We start from the raw sequence: 23,129 nt of genomic DNA, 5'->3' as shown, positions 1-23,129 counted from the left end.
AAAATACTACAGCACCAAACGATCCCACAGCTGGATTACGATAACTCATGCAGGCGCTTTATCTTAATGCAAACACCGGGCGCACCAGCGCGCGCGCCCACCTCCCTCCACCCTCCCCGAACCCTCTGCAACGTGCGAGGGCAGCAGAACGCTAAACGCCGCTCTGATTGGCTGGCGCTTGGCAGGAGAGGCGGGCGCTGAAGAAAGAGCGATCGAGCGGGCGTGGCAATCTCCTCTTTCGCCTTGCTATTGGTTGAGAGAGCTGTCTTTCCTCCTTTTCCTCTCGCTTTTTTTTTTTTTTTTTTGGTCCTTCGCCTCCGCCTTCCAAGCTTGCGTGTGGATTGACGCCAGAGCTGGATGGGGAAGCGGGGAGGGGAGTAATAAGGCGGGGCTCGATATAGCCCCTCCTCCTCCTCCTCTCCAGCCCCGCCCACCTACCCCCTATCGGCTCGGTGACGAAATTGTCGCTGCCGCCGCCGCGGCCGAGGCTCGCGCGGCAGTTGCTCCTGGGCGGCGGCAGAAGAGGACGGTCGAAGCGAGGGAGCCGAGAAGGAGGCGGAGGAGGCGGCGGAGGAGGAGGATGGCGGCGGAGGAGTCTACGAGGAGGACGACGACGGGGCCCCCCGGCCGTCTGGGATGGTCGCTGCTTCTCCTTTGGGGGCTCACCGGCCCCGCGGCGACGCTGGCCGGCTACATCGAGGTAAGACCCGGTGTGTCAGGCTGGTCGCTGAGGGGAAAAGCTGAGGGGGGGAAAAGCTGAGGGGAAAAGAGGGGGAAAGCTGAGGGGAAAAGAGGGGAAAAGCTGATTCTCCTCACACGCTCGCCCGCCGTGGCGCAGCGGTGAGCCCGGGCTCGGCTCTGCCTGAGGGGCGATGGCGGCGGCGGCGGCGGCGGCTGTGTTGCCGGACCCCCTTCGCCCTCCTTGCCTCCCGACCCACCTCAGCCGGGCGGCTCCCTGCTACGAACCATTCTTGTTAGCACTGGCAGTCCCCGAAATACCACCACCATCATCCTCATCAAGTAGGGATCTAACCCTAAGAAAACGCCAATAATATTTATTTTTAATAATACTAATGATTTATTTATATAGCACTATCAGTGTACATGGTGCTGTACAGAGTAATAAATAATAATACCAAGTATTATTATTATTATTTATTTATATAGCACCATCAATGTACATGGTGCTGTACAGATTACACAGTCAATAGCAAGACCCTGCCGCATAGGCTTACAATCTAATACAAATAATAATAACAACAACAACAGGGGTTTTCTCTGGGTTAGATCCCTACTTAAGCGCCCGACCCATTGAAAACCAACGGGGCCAGATAGCCGTGCCTGAGCCCCCCTTGATTTCAGTGGGGCCACTCAGGAGCAAGGCTAACATCTGGATCCAGCCCCCCCCCCCCGCGCTTCTGGTCCTTGTCCTTCTCGGTCATCCTGGGGTTGTGTCGTCCCTGTAAGGTAGGTCCTTGTCATTGCTTCTCTCCCTCCCTCCCTCCCCCCCCCCCAACCACCCACCCCCACTCCAAGCTATAGGGATTTGAGAGGTGGCCCCAAGGTGCAGCTCCTACTCTTGGACAGGATCCCACCCTGCGTAGCGTTTCTTATATATATATATATATAGGAACAGCAGCCCGAGGGGGCATCTCTGATTTATCCGAAAGAAAATCTCCGCTCCTGTTTTTATTGGTTTTTTTATTTTTTTAAGGTCTTAGTACTGTTTTGTGTTCTTATTAATGCGTTATCTCATCTATATAATCATCTTGAGCGCCCCTTGGGCTCAGGGGTGTTTCATAAATGTAAAGATGTCACATACCTGGGTTTTATTTTTAAACCCAATATTTTATTCTTAAGACATTTGACACAATGCAAGCTGCTGACTGGGTTATTTCCTATTAGGAGGCTTGAACTAATAATTTTTTAAAAAATATCCCCCCCCAACTCTCCCATTCTGTAACTTATCACACCCTTCAGTTCTTTTAGCTTGCTTTTTCCAGCCGACTTGGATCCTCCAGGAATTTTCCTCGCTTGCATGCCCTGCCCCTGTGTCTACTTCCACCTCTGTGTCCTCCATTACAGCCATCTCCTCCCTCACAGCACATACCTTGAGCATTTTTCCCTCCCTTCTTGCAGTCTTTCTTTAGCAACATGTCTTTTGATAAGGAATTTTCTGTGGAGTTTGAGTTCTCAATCCTTCAGTAATAACAACAACAAAAATAGTAACAAAAGAGCTAGAGGAGGGGAGTGCCTTCCCCCCATAATCTTTAATCTATCTATTCTCCTAGCATACCTGGCTGTCATGATGATAGATAAATGGGTGCAGGGGGTGGGGGGAGTGGAGAAAGGCCCAGATGCAGACAGATCCCATGCTGGGTTTTTGCAGTATGGTGGCAAAATGTCCAGATTAATGGCCCACATCCTCATTTTCAGTCTCGGGTTAATTGCTTATGTAAATTTTTTGCGTGGGAATTATCCTGCTTCTGTAATTTGTAATGCCCTTAGTTCTGTGCAAAACTGCTGAAAGCCACTGCGGGTGTGTTGTATTAACCTCCATTAATACTGTAGTTTCTCCCTTTCTGTGAGGTTTAGTTTCAATTCTATTAATGTGCAAACCGAGCTTTTTCATACCTGCTTGCTTTAACAATCTTGCCTGTGTTTGATAAGAAAGTGATGGGTGTATTTTTTCTTGCGCTTAAAGTATTGTTGTCCAGAGGTAACACCTTAGTAAAACAGTGTTATAAAATTCATTTGCAGTGTTTAATCTAAATTGCTGTTGTCATTGTTTTATATGAAGGTTGTTATACCTAGTAGTCTCCTGGTTTTGCCTGTTTAAGGCTCTGGAGAAGGTTTGGCAGTATGTGTTTAAAGCTAGATGGATTTCTGCCAAATCTTTCAACTGGAGTTTATGAAGTGATGCTGCAGCGGTAGGCTAAGAATTCGAATTGCCATCTCGAGATGGGTTTCAGAGTTAATCATCTGAGTCTTTTGTTTTACCTTGTATGTGTGTGCATGCATATGTATGAGAACTGACCTCTGTGTTCTTGGCACAGTAACAAGAAATATGTCAGATTGCTCTAGAACAGTCTTCCCCAACCTGGTGCCCTCCATTTGTGTTTACTACTACTCCCATCATCCCAAATGTTTATGTTGACTGAGGCTGATGGGAGTTGTAGTCCAAAACATTTGTGAGGTACTAGGCTGGGGAAGACAGTTCTGGAAGTTTATATTACAGGGCAATTCTGTAGGGAAAATAATTATTTCGTCAAGGTTCTGTTATCCATTCAATAGATTCTGAGTAATTTTTTTTCAATTTAAGTTGCCAATTGCATTGTCTTTGAGATTATAGCTTTATCAGTTATAATGAGTGTAGATAAAGTACTTGTTTACTCTTCTTAAATGAGACAGAACGCCTGACTTCCTATTAACATTGTTTTAATTTAAGTATGCATTAAAGCATAATGAATAAATTCCTGCACTGTGGAATATTTGTTTCTTTGTTATAGCATTAGTTTGCTAAGCTGTGTAGGGATAGGGGAGGGAAATGTAGCATGGTAGTAATTCTCAGAACTAAATCCACCTTGTACAAATTGAGGCATATACACCTGCCATTAGCGTAGTTCTTCAAAGTGTGTAGAACATGTTTCACTCATCCCAATCCTCATGCCCTGTAGGGCCAATTCTTCATATATAACATACAGACTGTTCTTGTAAGAAGATCATGCAATCTATCTGGGAATTGCCTGATTCAACATATTTGTATTCTATAGAATTTAGCAGACTTGAGCAAAACTGTTAGACAAACTTTATATATTTTGTCCTCCTTTATTTTGTGTAACTGCTGCGCTTTCTATCAGTTGTTATGGGTATAACAAAACCTTCTGCAATTATATGGTATCTATTCATATTAATCAACAATTATTTGTAATATGATTGCAGTGTGGTGACAATAAGTGATCTCGAATAACCAGTTTGAAGTTTATAACAAGGCTCAATGAGGCTGGGGTGTGGGATTCCAGCTAAAGCCCCTGTTAGATTACTTGGCATGGTTGTGCTCGTGGAGAACTGTAGTATTGCTTCGTGATGATGGGATTAATCCCCTGCACCTGTTAAAATCTCTTCCAACCATAGGGCACTTCCTCTGTCATATCTGAGATCAGTTCAGCTGCTTGTATGTATCCTGTCTGGAAGCCACATCATCTTTATGAATTAGTTGCCTTTTTTCTCCCGGTGCAATTCTAGTTTAGGCAAGTCAAAATGTCTAGCAGTTGGAGTAGAAGCTGTAGTGTAGACAGAGTGCTGCTGTCTGAGCTCACTACTTTGTGTGTGAGCTAACAACTGACAATGCTGCCTAAGCGCCATCCTTCCACATTACTATTTTAATCATGAGAACAAAGAACAATGTATTTAGGTCTGAAAATGTATTGGGAGAGAATAACCTTTGCTGAATCACTGACTCCTGTAAAAGTTTAAAGGTTTCTTGAGAAAATACAACAAAATAGCTCAGTTGATTTGGCATATGTCTGTTAGGTGGATTTTCTTTCACTTGATTATCCCAGCTAACCAGTCCCTGTCCCTAGGACACCCATTAATCTGTTTAACATCTATGACATGTCCATTACCAGTTTGTCCCTTGTGTTTAGAAAGACATGTATATGATGTTTAACGTGAATATAGCATTCATAGGCTGGTAAATGAAATGGCAAAAATAATTTAGCTATTGCTATGTCACTGCTTCCTCCTATTCATATATGATGATCCCTTGATTTTTATTTATTTAGACATTTCTACCCTAATTTTTGAACATGGACTCCGTAGAAGTTTACAATTAGTTAAACACAAAATACAGTAAAATCAATAATAAAATAGAATTGATAACAGAACTAGAATACTGCAGAGAAACTAAAACCCTTGTAACAAGGGGAAGGGGGCTTTAGGCAAATTGTAAAAGCTAGACAAGGAATACCAGCAGGCTTTTTGAAGTAGGAAGCTTGACAATCTTGGTACTCTTACTAGGAAAGCTTTGTGATATGTTTCAGCCAAACCTCCTGAAGGCAAAGCAATATGGAGCAAGGATACCAATGATGAATGGAATGAAAGGCTCAAGTAGATGAAGTCAGTCTTGCAGGTAACCTGGCAGAACACAGTTACCACTTCTGGTTTAATGTGTCATATAGCAATGAATGAAGAATCTGGTTTCATTAAAATTCAAATAGAAATGTTGCCTTTACTTTTATATGGTCTTATTGGCATTGATACAAATGAGGAAAACTCTTTAACATGTATTTTGCATACTGAAATTCAGGAGCAGATAAATGGGCTAAAATCTGATGTTTGCCGTCTGGGCTATGCATACATTTAGAGCTGTCCTGCAGTGGAGGCTGACAGCACTGAAACAAATCACTCTATTAAGTGTGCCTTTGAAGAGGTCAAATTCAGATAGTTGACTAAGAGCTGCAATTGCTTTGAATGCATTGCTTTCTATGCATGCTTTATCAAAGGGCTTACTTTATTTAATTTAACACATGGTTTCTGATGTCTGCAAGATCACACACAAGTTAAAGAGTAAAGTTGTCAGGTTCCAAATTAGGTATAACAGCTTATGAATCAAATATACATAGAACATAGAAACTGCTCCACATGACTTACTTTGACAGCCCTTGCTACAGGACGCAAGCACATAACTTGGCTTCACTGGAGATCAACTTATCTGAAAGAAATAGAACTAGTTGCCCTCAATTCTGAATAGTAGTTGGAATAATGTGGAATTTTAATTAGACCCTGTTGGAGGTCTTTGTGGAAACTGTATTTGCATACTTAAACATTTGGAGTGCAATCCTGGGGGCCCTAGACATTGTCTGAGGGACTTTAAGATACTGGGGATTCCCCCCTCCAAGGTCAGGGACAGCACTTGTATCTTGGAAGGGGGTGTCGGTGATCTGCCCCCTTGCAGATGGTGCAGAAAGAACAGCACCAGCTGCCCTCCAAGGTTGGAAAGTCGACCTTGAAGAAAGGGAAAAGGGGGTATTCCAGGGGATGGGGAGATGAGGAGACTGAAGAGTCCAGGATGAGAGTTATCCTGAGCCTCTGCCAGCCTCCTCCCTTTCCCCTCTGACCCACCATTACTAGACAGGCAAAAAAGTCTGTCTAGTGAACTATATGGGGCAGGACTGCTGCTTCTCCCACCTTGCATTGGATGAAACCTCTGAGTTCATTGGCTTCTGGTCATTAAGGGCATAATCAATAGGATTGCACTCTGATGCTCATTCCAATAACAATAATATCATATTATTAACATATAAACTTACTGAACAGAAAATTTTGTATTTTAAAGATGTGTTGGCTTTTGGAAGGTATTCTCGAAATAGTAAGAACAGAAAATGGATATCATACTAAAATATAGTTTGTCCCATACGATATACTCTTAAAATGGCAGCTTTCCAACTTTAATAGTGTCTTCTAAATCAGAACTTGCAATTTGTTTATAGCCTTCAGCTATACATTTTACACATTCAACCTCTTTTATAGCACACAGCTCATTGTGTTAAATTGCTCAATATGTTTTGAGCCAGTAAGTTTACCCTTGAAGTCTTATATGCAGCATATAGCTGCTATGTACTGCTTCATTAGTTCCATTTTCATGTGAACATGAACTTTATCCCCCATTCTTAAAATATTCTGTTTCACATCTTTTTGACCTCAGCACATCTCTCTCAGGTCATGGAGCAGAATAGGTCCTGAATAGACTATCACCTATAAATATTTTTGCTTGCTTACCCCTATGCATTCTATTCTGCTTCATTGTAGTGCTATAAAACTCTAGCTAGGAGGAGCTGTATTTCCAGTTCTGCAAGTGGGTTAAAGCTCCCATACTTAACTCATCTACCCATAATTGCAGTTCTTAGTGGAGACAAAAGGATGCTCTCTGATGAGGTCAAAATTATGGGTTGAGGGCGCCAAAGTTTCAAACCATCTGAGCCACAGTCCACAACCTTCAAATGTTCAAGAGCTAAAGTTTAAATAACCATTTTATATCCTAGAAACTATGAGTCAAGAAGAACTGGCATCAGAGGAGTCTGGTGTATAGTATCTGTTCCTGTTTTTAAGGAAGTTTAGGAAAATTCCTAAAACTGTTCCTGTTTGTGGGGTGGGGTTTAGGGAAATCTAGTCTGAATGAAAAGCTATTGAAATTTTACTTAGCTAGGAAAGACTCTTAGGAATTATAAGCAACCATATTTAATTTAAGAACCTTTAAGCAATCTCAGCCTATTATTTGAAGGGTGACATTTTGTTCTATGTAAATTCTGTTAATAAACATCTTATATTTTGTTAATTTTGAAAGGTTGTGTTTAATGATATCAATCCCATGCCTTCGCCATAGGAACCAGGCTAATACATTTCTTTTAGATAGAGAAGGTTTATTCTAGTGGCAGCAATTAAAGGTTGTATAGCTGAGGTAGTATGTCCTAGCAGTGAAGGAACACTACTTTATTAAAAATTGTGGCAGTGAGTTCCATAGGTATAAGCCCCAAAGTTATTTTTTTTAAAAGCATTAGTAAGACAACCCACATGCTGTTGTGTTGCATCTGGTGACAGTGGTAGAATAACCTTCAGTACTTATTTCACATGTGTATTTTAGATACAACTTCATTAATTGATTGCTATAGCAGCTAACCAGAATGGAGATGTGAAGGCTTGGGGGGGGGGGAATCGGGGTTTTCCCATTTTTTTCTGAGGACTGTTTTTGTTTTTTCCTAAAAAATTGAACAACTCTGGCCCACCACTTTTCACTTAGTTATTAGTTTCTTGGAGAGCCACTTTAGTTGCAGACCAGAGAGCTAGGCCAAAAGCTGAAGTTAAACCTAGACTGAACCATGTGATAAGATCTCTAGTAAATTCATTACATTTTTGTCCTTGATTATAGTAGTGAAAATTGTAGGTCAGCATCTACTGCTTGTTAACAGCTGTAGTTTTGGTGAGGCTGATTGGAATTTATGACACGGTCTATGGAGGTCAAGTGGTGAAAGACTAGAAGTCTGCATTTTAGAAAAGAGCAGGCTTAGAAAGGAAATGGGAGGAGTTCAGATCTATGTTGAGCTGACTGGGAGAGCTGTGATTTTTTTTTTTTAAAAAAAAAACACCCACACAGCTACTGCTGTTAGAGACAAGAATATAACATGCAGGATGACTGCTTCTCCTGCTCTCTATAAAGAGAAGAACTCTGGTATTGAAATCTCTGTAATCATAGAAGGCTGATGTAAATGTATGCTGTTTGGTTGTATATTTCTTGGATGTATTTGCATTTTTACTTGGCTGTGGGTATTGTTTCATTGATTAAGGACATTTTATGCTTCTCGCTTTGACCTTTACTTCACAGGAAAATATATCTTCTCTATTCACTTAATACGACATGTCTTGTAGACAGCAAAACTTATAAAGTTCAAAATGTTACAGCAGTAGGAATGTGTTGATTTGCTTTTCTTGTTTCAAGATGCAAGACAGGAAATGAATAGATGTTCAAAGCATTGCATTTGGGTTTTGTGTTATGTCTGGCAGACTTAAGGGCTACTGGAAATTGTAATTAGAAAAAAAAATCAAGACAACACCGGTTTTATATGTGCTCCAGTGCTCCAAACATACATACAATATTTAGCCACCAACTTTCTTTTGTTCCCACTTTGGAAAATCATAACTTTGATCCACTATTTTCTTTATCAACATTCATGGTATTTTTGTGGTTATAGTTACTTTATTTTTAGACTTGGAAACTTGAGAATCTTAGCATTTTTTCTTAGACTAAGATAGCAAATGAAAAATTGTAATTTCAAAACTCTTTGAGTATAATGGGTTAGCTGCAATTCAATTTTTAAAAATATTTTGGTAATAGTAGTAAGGCTTGGCCTCAGCTAGCTGTTAATTTTTGTTAATATGCTAAAAAAAGGTTTCACAACAAAGGTTGTGCCAGTAGACCAATTGACAATCTGCCTTCTACTCTCGTTATTTGTTGATAACTGTTGTTATGCCTTTCTATGGCATCCATGATTGCTATAGTGCTTTTTGTTTGGACATGGTGTCTCTCTCTCTCTATATATAATATCATAGAATCATAGAATAGCAGAGTTGGAAGGGGCCTACAAGGCCATCAAGTCCAACCCCCTGCTCAATGCAGGAATCCACCCTAAAGCATCCCTGACAGATAGTTGTCCAGCTGCCTCTTGAATGCCTCTAGTGTGAGAGAGCCCACAACCTCCCTAGGTAACTGATTCCATTGTCGTACTGCTCTCACTACTTTATGTTAAACTCATACTGCATTGACGAAAGTTGTCTGATCCAAAAATGACTGCAGGAAGGCAATTGGGCACGCTTTGCCACATTTGATTTATTTTTATTCTGATATTCCTAGAGGTAGAGCACTTTGGGTTTGATGGAAAACATTGGCATGTGACCAGGATCTGGATTTAATGATTTTGTATTCCAGTTGCAAAGCTCAGCTGTGTCTCCTAGTTCCATTTTCTGACCCTCAGGTATAAATCAGCGTTCACATTAGGGCTGATTTATACCCTTAAATTGTCACCAAGGCTATGACTCTCTGTTAATTTTAGTAGCACTGGGAATGCACAAAGTAGTGGCATTGTCATTACTTGGGCAACTGTTATCAAGCATCAGAAATTTCTTGTTGAAATTAATTTGGTACATTTGTTAACTGGCTAGAGCAACAATTGGGCATAATTCATTTCCAATTCAGTGCTGAAATTTATTCAAGACAGTTTATATGGTGTTTCACATGCACATATACCTGAGTTTATCAGTGCCCCATGTCTAAAGTAATCAAATCTGACATGCATATCCCCCACTCTGGCCTTAAAGTAGAAATCTGTTCAGTTTAGTAAAGTGTCTTCATGTTTGGCTTGGGGGGAAAATCTTTAATAATTATTCATCATTTTCCTAGCCATGGGCTGGAAGACCTAGAGTTCATCAGTACTGTAATCAATGTGCCCTCCAGATTAGCTCATCATTGATAGGATAAATGTGTGGAGTTAGTGCATTGGCTCATGCCTAAACCTATTTCAAAATAGAAGGAAATTAAAATTAGTTGTATGCTATTTTTTTTTCTTTTTAAAAGTGACCTACAGTTAATTCTGCTGTCTGTTTGGTGGGGTGGGGGAAAGCATATTTTGGGCAATATGTGCAGGAATATCAGCTTTCAAACCTTTAGCAGTTTACTAGACTGAATAGATTTCTACTTTAAGGCCAGAGTGGGGGATATGCATGTCAGATTTGATTACTTTAGACAAAACTCTTTGAGTATAATGGGTTAGCTGCAATTCAATTTTTAAAAATATTTTGGTAATAGTAGTAAGGCTTGGCCTCAGCTAGCTGTTAATTTTTGTTAATATGCTAAAAAAAGGTTTCACAACAAAGGTTGTGCCAGTAGACCAATTGACAATCTGCCTTCTACTCTCGTTATTTGTTGATAACTGTTGTTATGCCTTTCTATGGTATCCATGATTGCTATAGTGCTTTTTGTTTGGACATGGTGTCTCTCTCTCTCTATATATAATATCATAGAATCATAGAATAGCAGAGTTGGAAGGGGCCTACAAGGCCATCAAGTCCAACCCCCTGCTCAATGCAGGAATCCACCCTAAAGCATCCCTGACAGATGGTTGTCCAGCTGCCTCTTGAATGCCTCTAGTGTGAGAGAGCCCACAACCTCCCTAGGTAACTGATTCCATTGTCGTACTGCTCTGTGTGTGTAGATATAGACTATTCACTCCTTTATGTTAAACTCATACTGCATATGCGTATGTAGATACTTGAAGCCAACTGATGCTGGCATACAATGACTTTCAATCTGGGGATGGGTGAGAAGAAGTTCATATATGTACAAATGCGTGCACAGCAATTGCTCAGAGGAGTTAAAACAGATTGCAATACCTTGCTAGTTGACTGGTTGGGATAGTTTTAGAAAGCCTTTACCATGCCTTTGCTTCTTTCTTGAGCCCCAGTCAAACTTCTGCCTTGTAACAACCAGTCTCTAGACTAGCCAGCTGTAAGGGATTTGTGGACACGAATGGCGTCTATTGCCAAGCACACAGAGTACAAGAGCAGTGATGTTAGAACTACAATACAGAGGGGCAAAAAGTCTTCAAAGAAAATTCTGGGCAATTGCATTACATGGCATTGTCTTTCCACTTGGACCAGTAAGTAGCAGTGCAGAGAGGCTAAAGCATGCTTAAAATCTTTTCCACAGTATGAATCTCACATTTGTGTTTAGGTTGTTAACCAGTGCCATAATCTGCCCTAGTGGACAAAAATTAAGACATCTCAAAGAAGGGTGTGTATCTAGAGCGTAACAGTTAAATAAATTCTTCAGAGTGCATTTACTTTGCAATTACTTTGTAATGATTACAAAGAGTGCTTGTTGAAGGTGCTTAGATGAATGTTTTTCAGGGCCATACAAAAACAATTAAGCTGGCAAAGATCAGATCCCCTTTGCCAAGCACTACAAATTGCTGATTAATTTTGTAATACTATTAAGCAGTTTTTCTAAGCAGAGATCTTTCCCCCCCCCCTTTGGATATACTGCCTATCCTTTACGTTTCAGGATATTGTTGTAACCCTAGTGTGGAGGTTTAACTATATGTGATTCAGAAAGCCGATTCTTAATTGGCTTGTTTAGTAAAAATGGTAATATCCTAAGGTGCAATCCTATGAAGATGGTTGTAAACCTCTGAATTCTGTGGTTTACACCCATCCAATGCAGCGTAGGAGGAGCGACGGAGGCAATCTTTGTCTCTGCACTCCCCCTGCTCTGCATTTTGGGGGATTTTTGCCTGTCTAGCTGAGGTGTCAGGGTGAGGGATAAAAAGGAGGCTGGGGATAGCTTGTACCCCCACTTCCCAGTCCTCTCTTCTCCCTGCCCACGGGAACACCCCTTTTCCATCCTTCTTTCCACACTGGTTTGGAGGGGATAGGGGCATGGAATGCTGTTTTCTATCTAGGGGTCATAGAATTGCATTCTAAAGCTGAGTTGGCGGAAGTGGTTCTGCAGGAGGAAATAACTTCAAAGTCCTTTTCATTTACTAAGTTGGTCAAACAGTAAGATTTCCCTTCTCATTTCTAGCTAGCAGCAGATTTATTTATAGTGCAATAGGGGCAAAAATGCTTTGGGGTGAAGCATTTCAATAGATTAGTTCCAGTCTTCAACAACAACATGAGTGATAGTCGTATTCAAGAAGTCTGGCAAGCTGTTCTAAGAGCTACAAATCCGATATCTTTATTAAAGCTAATGTTCTTTCCAGGATGTTGAAGTAGTAAACTTGTCACTTTCATGTCTTCCGCTTTTTCCTATACATCCCTGTTAAAAATAAGTCATAATGGGTGCTGCATTTGTTCCTCTTGTCTTCTAATAGAATATATGAATTATCTCTGTTTAATTATAATTTAAAGCCCCTAATAATTCTAGAGAGAGAAGCTTGAAAATGTGAGGTTCAGGAAAGCATCAGGAAACAGATTGCTAAGTATGGCTTGCAGGAATCTGGAAGGAGTACATCATTGCCCTATCACCCTCATGACTACTTGCTCCTCTGACATTGTTGACAAACTTACATTGCTTTCCATGCTCTTCCACTTTTCTCTTTATTGCCTTCTTCCTCCTCAAGTCCCAGATTTCTAAAAAGAATCTAAGACTTGAAAGTAAAACAAATATTCATAGTAAACACAGGTTTCCTAGATCTTAATACATTTGGCACACTTTTTGACTTCTGCATGGATTTTCAGAAAACTCACTGGCACCTGTGATTGCACATTAAAATGGACTGCTTCATACATGATATCCTCCCTCCCACCTCCACAGGTTAGATGGGAAAAATGTGTACCTGTCATTTGTGATGTGTTATCTTTTTATTTCACCAGGACTCAGTTGGTTAGCAAGCAAGTGTTGCTTCCTGACCCATGTACCCAAGGCAAAATAAACATGCCACAGTTGCCACACTTCATAAGGAATTACTTCTTTTATATTGTGCGATTAGTAAAACAATAAAGGCAGCCTGCCCTGCTGCCTTTATTGCATTTACACTGATACTGGAGACACTATTCTATGCTAGCAAATATGGGAATATTGGGTCATAATTCCGTGAGTTAATTCAGAGCAAGAGTAAGGTTTTAAATTGGATGCAAGAGACTTTGCTGCTATGAAACTTGGGAGATGACAAAAGCAAACATAGAAATATCCACTTTGTGTTATAAGAACTAATATGCCCGTCTGTGTTGACTTCAGGCCTCAGTTTGTGACAAAACCTATCATTTGAAGTTTCCAAGCTTATAAAAATGTCAAGATGAAATGGGGAATAAATGCATTGTTCCTCTAATTGCAAGAATGCAGTTCAGTCTAGAATTCTCATTTAACCATCCTATAGCTTCTTAAGCAATATCTGCTCTTACAACATTCAGCGAGTCTATTTCTGAAAGTCAAGTTTTATTCTTGTAGTGTAAATGGGACATCTTTTAGTCTAGAGCAGTGGTCTTTAACTGGTGGGTCGTGACCAAAAAGTGGGTTGAGATCAGTCCAGATGGATTCTGGCAAAGCTGTTGCCACCATGTTGGGCATGGAGAAAATTATGAAAGTGGGTCCCTTGTTGCAGGTTGGTAGTTTAAGGTGGGTTTTGGGTCTGGACCAGTTGAAGACCTAGAGAGGATCATGTTTTCATGCAAACTATTCAGATGCAACATATTCAGAATTTCCCTCTTTTTCTTGGAATGCTCCCCTATGCATTTTGGTGCAAAGGAAAATATTTCTGTATAGTGGAAAAAGCTTTACTTGACAGATTTCTGATTCACTTACCTGTTTAAAGGAATAGGACTACTGCTAGAGAAAAGCTGGCTGTTCTAGGTCATGGTTTGGTATATCAATTGCTGTGTCTGAAATGCAAACAGTACTTAAATAGCAAAAAGGAATCCCTTGTAAACATATAACTTTTACAGTTAACCTGTTCTTCTTGATAGAGTGAAATCAAATTCTGTACTGCTTGTAGATTGACTCTCTTAAGCCTTTTTTGGGGGGTAGGGGTAACACATTAATTTCGGCTAATACGGTAGCAACAAAGAAGTGCTCTTGTGGATCAATGTATGTCTGCTGTTTGAATGTTTAAGCTGATGTCATATTCTTTGAGCATTCATAGTCCAGAGAGGCTCTTGTCTGGAACAGTTGTGATACATTTGCATTTCTTTATTGTCAAGTTGACTATTCCTAAATATAAACCTACCATGTTTTCCCACTAATCATCTCAGACACCTCTGCATGATATGAAACAGGACACAGAGCACTAATTGAAGAAGTAATTTAAATATTTAGAGATGCTAATTCTAGAACTAAATATATATAAAAGTTGAAGACTTAGGCACCCATAATTCTTAAATCATTGATCTTCAAGTGATGGACCAGGATCCTATATTAGTTCACAGCCTGATCGAATGTGGGTTGCACTATTATCATATGTACATACTGAGAAATAAGTCTCTGAATGCTTTTTGGATAAGAGGTGGATTCTGTGTCTAAAGTATGAAGACTGCTGCCTTAGATCATTGCAGGCACTGTGGTATATCTTTCTCTTGTGAAAATCTAGACTATAAGAAATACAGACTTCTCTTGTGCTTTTTATAGTGTATTTTGTAATCATGTTTTTAAATTATTGGTTGTTTTATGCTTTGCATGGTTTTAATTTTTGTGAACCGCCCAGAGAGCTTTGGGTATTGGGCGGTATAAAAATGTAATAAATAAATAAATAAATAAAATATAATTCCTATATTTGGTCAGACAGTTGCTGTGCAGTTCTTCATATCTGTGCCCTGCTTTTGCTTTCCTCCAGTTTCTGCTTTTTTCGATTCTTGTTTTGGAAAAGGGTTCCTTTTTTTACTACCTTATTTCAATTTTAGCTGTGTTCTGGCTTCTTAAATGAGCCTATAATTAACTAGAGATATGCACTGACTCTCTACTATGGTTTCTGCAATAGTCCTTACGCTGCCTAAAGGAATGGTTTTTCTTTCTTCCTTCCTGTCTTTCATTTTTATACCACCCAATAGCTGAAGCTCCCTGGGCGGTTCACAAAACCACCCAGAGAGCCGTCTCTGTACCTTGGTCCTGCCTGTCTAACAGTGTTGTTGCTATTTCTAGAAACCTAACACCATGCATCCCACATTCTGAATACCATTTAATATTAAATCAAGAGTTGCTGTTCATCTTGTTGGCTGTATAACTGCTGTAAGGCGTAATCAGCTATGCACGTTTTATTTGTCACCTGAATTGACTTTTCTCAAGCCAACCTGAGGGAACTTGAAATTGCCCATTATTACGTTTACTGCTGTTGAGATGTTTTTTTCATGTCGAGGTTGTTGCCATTTTGCTTATATGTTCCACAGAATATCCACAATGTTACCTTCTGGGCTCTGAGTTTTAACCCACATTACATTAGTCTTGTGACTTTCCAGTTTTTTTGAAACTCTGTCAAGAAGGATATCCATGTGCTTCTTCCTGCTATTTAAAATATTTATATTCTACCTTTGAGGTTAGAAGTGGCTTATAAAATATCTAATACTAGGAATGATACTAATGAGAATTTTTGAGTGCACTGATGTGGGTGGGATTATATATTAGGTAATCTTGCCTGTGCCACTGAGTGAAATCTGCTAGAAAAGAGTTCTTTTTGTATATTTTTGTAATTCGTATCAATAGGTATATTCTTTTAAGTATTGCTATTAACTGAGTTTCTGGCTAGGAGGAGGGGGTTTCCAGGGAGCATATTCTCCACAGCCTCCCTATAGGAAAACTTCCTGAAAAAAAGCAGGATGAGGACTGAGTTCTCTTTCAATGCGTGCTATACCAGCATGTTTAAAGGCAGTTGCCAGAAAGAAAAACTCAATTTTAGACACTGGAAATGTTGCTAGAAGAGATCCAGAATGACTGAATTACTTGCAGTTAGTTCAAAGATAGGAGCTAAATTAAGAACTGTCTGTTATTCCATCATAGTTTGATCTTATTACTTTTAGAACACCCAGGAATCTGGTCCCTCTGCTTACTTTGCATAAGGGTGTTAAGGGATACTTGTAAAAAGTGTTGTTGGGGACTTGGTTTGAGTGATCGTTGATGGTTTTATTGCTTTGTGTGTGTGTTCATGTAAGTGTAGGCTCTTCCAAACAAGTGCCTGAAACTAAGGCAACCGCTATAGTTTCCTTCATGAATTAATGCCCATAATTCTTGTGGGAAAGCAGTAATTTGTCATATTTTGACACAGACTAATTGCACAAGTTAGTGGAATGAGAAGGGGTGGGTACTAATCCAGTCTATCATGACCTTTAATGTGTCCTCTGACTTCATGCTTAAATTAATTCAACAAGTAACTCTGGTCTGTTTATCTAATGCACATATGCCTCAAGATCTTAAAAGGTAAATGGCACTTCATTAAAACAGGAGGCATCCAGATGGAGAGAATAAAGCTTCATTTGCACCATGAATGTTTGTAAGGGATTATCAATACTGTGGTTGTATATTGCCTGAGAAACCATGGTTTAAGACAGTAGTTAACTTATTTGATTGGTTGGGACTGGTATTCAAGTCTTGTGATCTGGTACAGTCACATTCCCAAGTGTTGAGGAACCCAAATCAACATCTGAATAATACCTTGAGTATGCTAAAACAACAGCCTGGCTGGCACCTTAACAGCTAACAAATATATTGTGAAATAAGCCTTCATGGACTGTAGCAACCTCATGAGGTGCATGATTAAGCTTAGTGTGGTCTTGCATGCACATGGTATTTTATATAGGGAAACAAATGGTAAACACTTGGCCCAAAAGGCATGGGATGCAAGTATTATACATGATGTAGCATGTTTGTGCTAAGAGGAAACCAAACATAATGGTAACAGTGCAGTACATATTAGCAGCAACTTGTATTGTGACTCTTATAATTAGCAACACTACTTGATTTTCACATTGAGCAATGTAGTAAATTCATTGATTGGAGAAAATGTAGTTATAGTTTCATGACATCAGATCCTCAAATGTAAAAATCCCAAAGGCTGGTGGGTTCTTTCTCTGTTCATGGCTACAAGACAGAATGGATTAAAACTTCAAAGAATAACCAACTCAGCACTGCTGCCCAAGGCTTTAATTTTAGAACTAATTGCTTTCATGTGGCAGATCTTGCTGCCTTCTAACATGTATTAAGTTTAGGTGGTGGCAGCAAAACTGCCTTGTGCATTAATATTAGCCGTGCAACTTTGTCTTAAGTGGATCTATCCCATAAGTCCCACAACAGAAAATAAGGGGGAAAGGAGTTAAAGCAAGTCAAAGACGACTGTGCTGGGATCTGACATTTAAATTCGGAAAGAAATACTAGCTAGTATTATCATCCTTCACCAGATCTGCCTGCAGACAATAATTCTTCCTCTCCTGGACCCCTGCCCATGAGCATTATTGTAATTATCAGTAATTTTAAAAAAATAAAGCAATAAAATTTGGATGAGCTGCTTGTCTGTAAATCTATTGCTTGCTGTGTGAGGCATTAATTAGTCTTCCTGAGTTCAAATAATCTAGCTGCTGAATAAAGGCATGAAGAGTAGGAAATAAAGCAAAGCATTAAACAGATCTTGAAGCAAAAATGCAAAGTTCTTTCCACATCAATAATAACTACATATGGCAGATTTAAAACATGCTGCTCATCTCTCCCTGGTCTCATGCTAAAAGAGGTGCTTCTAGAGGCAATTCACAGGTGTCCTGACCCATAAATCAAATGTTATTTATTTATTTATTACATTTCTGTTGTGCCTGATAGCTGAAGCATTCTGGACAGTTCACAACAGCTAAAAAACATAAAATAAAACACATTGCAAAACACAGTTTTATACTTTAAAATGTTTTAAACTACCTTAATGATGAGGGTATTGCAATTTAAATCTGTTCAGTTCAGAGAGCTGCCTAGAGAAGCTCTTCCAGGGTAGCCTATAAATATTGTCTATAAATAAGTTGTCATAATTAGAAATAAACAAATGTGTTCCACCCTTCCAATACTGCTTAACTATATAGTTGCACTGTTTAGCCAAGCTTCAACTTTCTGTAGCAAATCAGTTTATTTTATATTTTTTTATTATAGATGCCAGTTTTGGTTGGATTTTCTAGTTAGCTCATGCTACAATTACAGGATGTGACACCAAGCATTTGCTTTGACAAATCCTCTTTGGTGTCTCATGGGTGAACTTGAATTCAAGTTCTGTTTGAAGTGTGTGTCGCACAGAAACAATGCATAGTGATCTCAGGAGCATATTACTATTGTCTACCCTAAAAGCATGTTCATGCAGCATAGTGCATTCAAAATTCTGGTATTATTCTTGCTGCTTAGTTTTGGCTTAGTGTAGTCTGGGCCTGCTGTCTAATACAGTTAAAAGCAGAGGCTCAAAGCCTCATAAACACAGTTTTGACACTTAATAACCCCACCCCCCCAAAAGCCTTTCTACTGTTAGCGGAAATTCAAATAATTGTTCTCAACTTACTCTTATTAACTGTCCCCTCCTTCAGCCCTCCAATTTTTAAAATAGTACAAAAAAGATTTGAAAATTACCAGTCAAATTGGTTAGTTTCAAAGCTGTATCTGTCACAAGCACTAGTAAAGCATGATGTATTCCCCATAGGTTCCTTGTGGTGAAAGAGATTATTACTAAAGCAATTCTGAATCAGATTTGCCTCAGTCTGAACTGGAATTAACAAGTAGTGTTAAGTGTTCCAACATTGAAGGAGGTCTCAGTGAAAGTTAAATTTTGGTGGACAACAGTGGCATATTCTATTCTGTTCTTTGGCCATGTTGAAATATGTTAGTGTTTTTCATTGTCTTAATTTCTCAAAAATTGAGGGTGATGTGTGTTACTGAGTTGTCATGTATAATTTATTAGAAAGTATTCTAGTAAGATTAATTTCCAAGTAAAGCTTTCAATACATTTGAATATAGCAATTAAGCCACATGAAATTCTTCTCTCTGACCGTTCCCATTCTGATCTCATATTTTAGTTCAGCCACTTTGGGGAAAAGATTTGAGATACTTATACTACATATTAAATGATAGTATATATTTGTTTTATTTAGTAAATAAGTCACAAAAACATGCTAAATCAGATTGCAATCTAGGGCATCAGAATTTTGAGAACTCACATCACTTTCTCATTAGAAGATGCCTTGGGGAGTGAAAGCTAAATAACCAAATGAGAATGGTAATTTGTGTTAATGGAAACTATAGACCTAGGTGTTGCTAGATCCGAAGGCTGAATGATAGAGCTCACTTGCATATTGAGGTAAGCAAGCTTGTCATATGTACTCTAATGTGTGCAGTACTAAATGCTATATCAATATACAGAAGGCCAAGCGTTTGCCATAGAAGTATGAACCCAGCACTAATAAAGCTAGTGCTGCCAGCCCAGCACTAGAGACCACTAGGCCACCACCAGAGGTGTCAACATTTCAGGATTCCTGCCTCAGCTACACAATAACGTCTTAAAACATGCTGGCATTTTGGAGGAGGCACAAAGGCAACCTAACCTAGCAGCTTGTTGACTGGATTAATATTCTCTATATTCCAAGAGACATGGTGAAGAGTCTTTTCATCTTCACTGGCTGCCTGGGGCATAGACACAGTTGAATGGAGAGGAATTAACAAATGGAGCCATTAAAAATAAGTAAACCGTATGGTCAGTTCTTGATCATTTAATGTGCAGCACAGAATAAGTAAGTTTTTCTTTAGTTCACTTGGAACAACAAAAGTAAAAAAAATCCAAGTTGGCCCTGGATTGAAGATAAGCGCAAGCTGTCCTAGTGCTGTTTGTTTCGATGGGGTTTGTGCTGGGGTAAACTGCTGGAATGGCAAAGAAGAGCCATAGCTCAGTGGTAGAGAACATGCATAGCATGGAGAAAGTCCCAGGTTTAATCTCTGGCTTCTCTAGTTAGTGTCAACAATATTGGGCTAGACTCAGTATCCAGCAGCTTCCTATGTTCCTAATTGTCCACCACATTTGGCAGATATTGGCCAGAGTTTCTAAAGAAAAGTAATTGAGGCTGTTGGAATGCCAGTATGATGGGAATATGAAGTATGACAAATGTAGTGGGAAACGTTTCAGCTGTGTATGAGAGTAAAATATGCTGTTGATCAATTGAGAGGATTTTTTCTTCTCACTGTTGAAAACATTGATTGGAGAAGTAGGCACACACACACCCTCTGATATGAGGAATGCCATTACTTCTTTTACTTAGAGAACTGCTAATTGTTTAGAATTTTCAATAAATCTCAAAATAAACTGGAATTTATAAATCTGGAATTCCTACGAAGTGATCAAGTTCTGACAGGTGATCAGGTGGGTGATCTAGATTTGAACACTGAGACGTAGCTTTAAATTCCAAATTGAAAAACAAGTTAGTTTATAGGAATATATGCTCTTGACAAATGCTATTAACTTTGAATAAACATGAATCAGTTATTATGCAGTTTAAGCTAACTCCTAAGGGGATCTCTTTTGTCTTATGAAAGGATGTACACTCCTTAGCAGATTTTGGTGATTAAAGGTTTCTTTTTAAAAGCTAAAAATGTACAATTTAACTAGTTTTGTTAGACAAAATTCTTCTACCACATGTGTAGTTTCTTCCCCCAAATTCTGTGTTAAAATTATGTGGCTATGGGATCACTTTTCTGCTTTAGGCAAGTACATCCATCTCTTCTGCAAAAAGTAGAATGGCATTTGTGTAAGGGGAACATTTGTCTCTGGTTAAGTACTGGAGGCTTATTGGAAAGTGCTTCTGAGAAAAGATAATTGATAAGCAGGACTTGATTTGACTTTCATTTTGCCCACTCTTCTTGTATGATTCAGTGGGCTGGTTTGCACATCATAGTTCATACAGCCACCATGAGTTAATACAGCTGTGGTGTGTGCCAGCGGCCGCCAGTTTGAATTTGCAAGCTGTGGGGCAGACACACCATGGGATGCTACATGAACTGGGCATGTGGGTTATGCAAGGATTAAACAACCCTTGGAATATCCCTAGAACAACACATTGTTTAATCCTCACCTAACCAATACCACCCAGGTTCACTCAACACAATACCTGCCATGGTTTGCATATTCAAACCTGATCATGGTGTTTGGGATAAGGTAACTAATGCTTAGAACACTGTGATATTTGAATCTTGTGTGTAATAGTGGGATTATTTATTATTAACATGTATATACCACCTTATTTGCTAAAAAGCCATCGAGGTGATCTACAACAATTTAAAACAATACTAACACAATAAAAACAAACATTAAAAACAGCAAAGCGTTGTGCTTTTATATTGTACTTCATATCAAATTTTTTACTGTTTGTTTTATACTTTGAATGGTTTTTTTTATATATATATTTTTATTTTTCTACATTACTTAAACATACACATTTACATTTCACATAAAAAACAACAACAACATACTGCATAATGTTGAATATTGAATACATAATATCTTATCTTAATAACATAATCAAAATTAACATACAAGTGCACCCCCCACCTCGGGATCTCATTCCTGATTCTAGAATCTCATACTTTCTTCTGCTGGTGGTTTCCTACTTCCTTTAGAAAACACAAATATTAGGAACTGTTTCCAAATTCCTTCAAAATCATTTGATTTAGCTATACCTCTTCTCCATTTAATATTACTTGTTAATTTATCATTTGAATGGTTTTAATTTTTGTGAACCGCCCAGGCAGCTTTGGTTGTTGGGCGGTATAAAAATGAAATAAATAAACTACATTGGAACACTGATCTGTCCTGCTGGACATTAAATCTGTGTAACCTCCAGCATTTAATTTAGCGTTGCTTTTCCGTAGTTCACAGATCTACCTCACCTTTTTAAATGTAACTACAATATATTGAGGGTGAGTGACTAAGTTAACTTATTCACTTATGAATAAGAAACTAAAATATCACTATGGCAACCTGTTTCGAGTGATATGCAAACTATTTAAACAATCTGAAGAGGAATGGTACTTTTCCCTTAGTGTCTGTGGTGATAAGTTGAAAAGATGGCAAAAATAAACAGTTCAGCATGAGTGTTTAAACACTACCATCTTTACTTAAAGATGTGTGTTTGAACAAGGTTTATGTTGGTTTAGAACATGTTTTGGAGGAATTTCTGATAAGCACTGCTGACCTTGCAACTTCCTTCACCCAGTTTCATTATACATTTGTTAGTACTTCCAAAGGATCAAAACTACAGTGTTGGCTCTTTAGAATAGAACTTACAAATCCTTCACATGTTAGAATTCAAAGTCTAAGACTATTTTTGCACAATACTGCATGTGGACACCAAGGTTAACATTCCAGACACGCCCTGTCTCCTGTTTCTGCTGGCACTGTATGTCGTTCCACCCTCTGTTTCTGAAATGTTCAATTTGCTCACTAACATGTTGTTCAAGACCTGCATATGAATACCAAAATGTGGGGTAGAAAGGCTTGCTTAAGCTTCCAAACCAGAAGTCTGTGGGTCCTGCAGCCCATTATGTTTTAGGTGCAGTTTTCTAATTTTACATTTCCGTATTCACGTCAGAATCTGTTTAAATTATCTGGATCCTGTAAACTAGAGAGGAGAGCTTAGATGTCAGATGAGTATGCCTGGACTACAGCAGATGCTTTTAGACTTTGAAAATGGGGTGGGGGTAGAATCAAGGGAAGGGAAGGGGGGGAAACAACCTCCTTTTATTCCCGGTTGCTTAAAGACTGCTCTGGAGCCAAGGTGACAGGGATTAAAGAGTTGAAATTGGCCCTTGGCATTTCATAACACAAAAGAAAAGCTGCACAACATGGGCAAGTGTAGAAGACATTGGGTCTGTCACAGACTCTCAGACTTGCCTGCAAAACTTCATTAAAAGGACAGGCTCCCTCAGCATACATACTGTTGTAATTTTTGACTATGGTATGTTAACGATGTTCACAGAAGACAGGGAAAGTTTTTATCCAGTCATAAGAGGCTGGTCATCAAGGCTAAAGCCAGCTTGTTTATCATTAAGACTGCTTATGGAATTCCTCTGAATATTCTGGTTGCCTCGAAGAGCCTAA

At 39.1% G+C, this 23,129-nt stretch overlaps 1 protein-coding gene across 4 annotated transcripts in view; it reads left to right on the top strand.

Annotated features, from left to right (window-relative positions):
• The first annotated feature begins 508 nt into the window (after positions 1–508).
• The window catches only part of APLP2 (amyloid beta precursor like protein 2), a 49,585-nt gene continuing 26,964 nt past the window's right edge, over positions 509–23,129 (top strand). The window contains exon 1 of one of the 4 annotated variants that reach the window (XM_063139287.1): positions 509–700. In XM_063139287.1, coding sequence (XP_062995357.1) covers positions 581–700 — 120 coding nt within the window. In that variant the 5' untranslated portion in view covers positions 509–580. The remainder of the gene's footprint in view (positions 701–23,129) is intronic. The other 3 variants (XM_063139289.1, XM_063139288.1, XM_063139290.1) reach the window with 3 other exon arrangements.

The sequence above is a fragment of the Elgaria multicarinata genome, chromosome 12, assembly GCF_023053635.1.
Source record: "Elgaria multicarinata webbii isolate HBS135686 ecotype San Diego chromosome 12, rElgMul1.1.pri, whole genome shotgun sequence".
In the NCBI taxonomy this organism is placed as follows: domain Eukaryota; kingdom Metazoa; phylum Chordata; class Lepidosauria; order Squamata; family Anguidae; genus Elgaria; species Elgaria multicarinata.
Note: the sequence above shows the minus strand (reverse complement) of the source record. Positions and strands in the feature narration are given on the sequence as shown.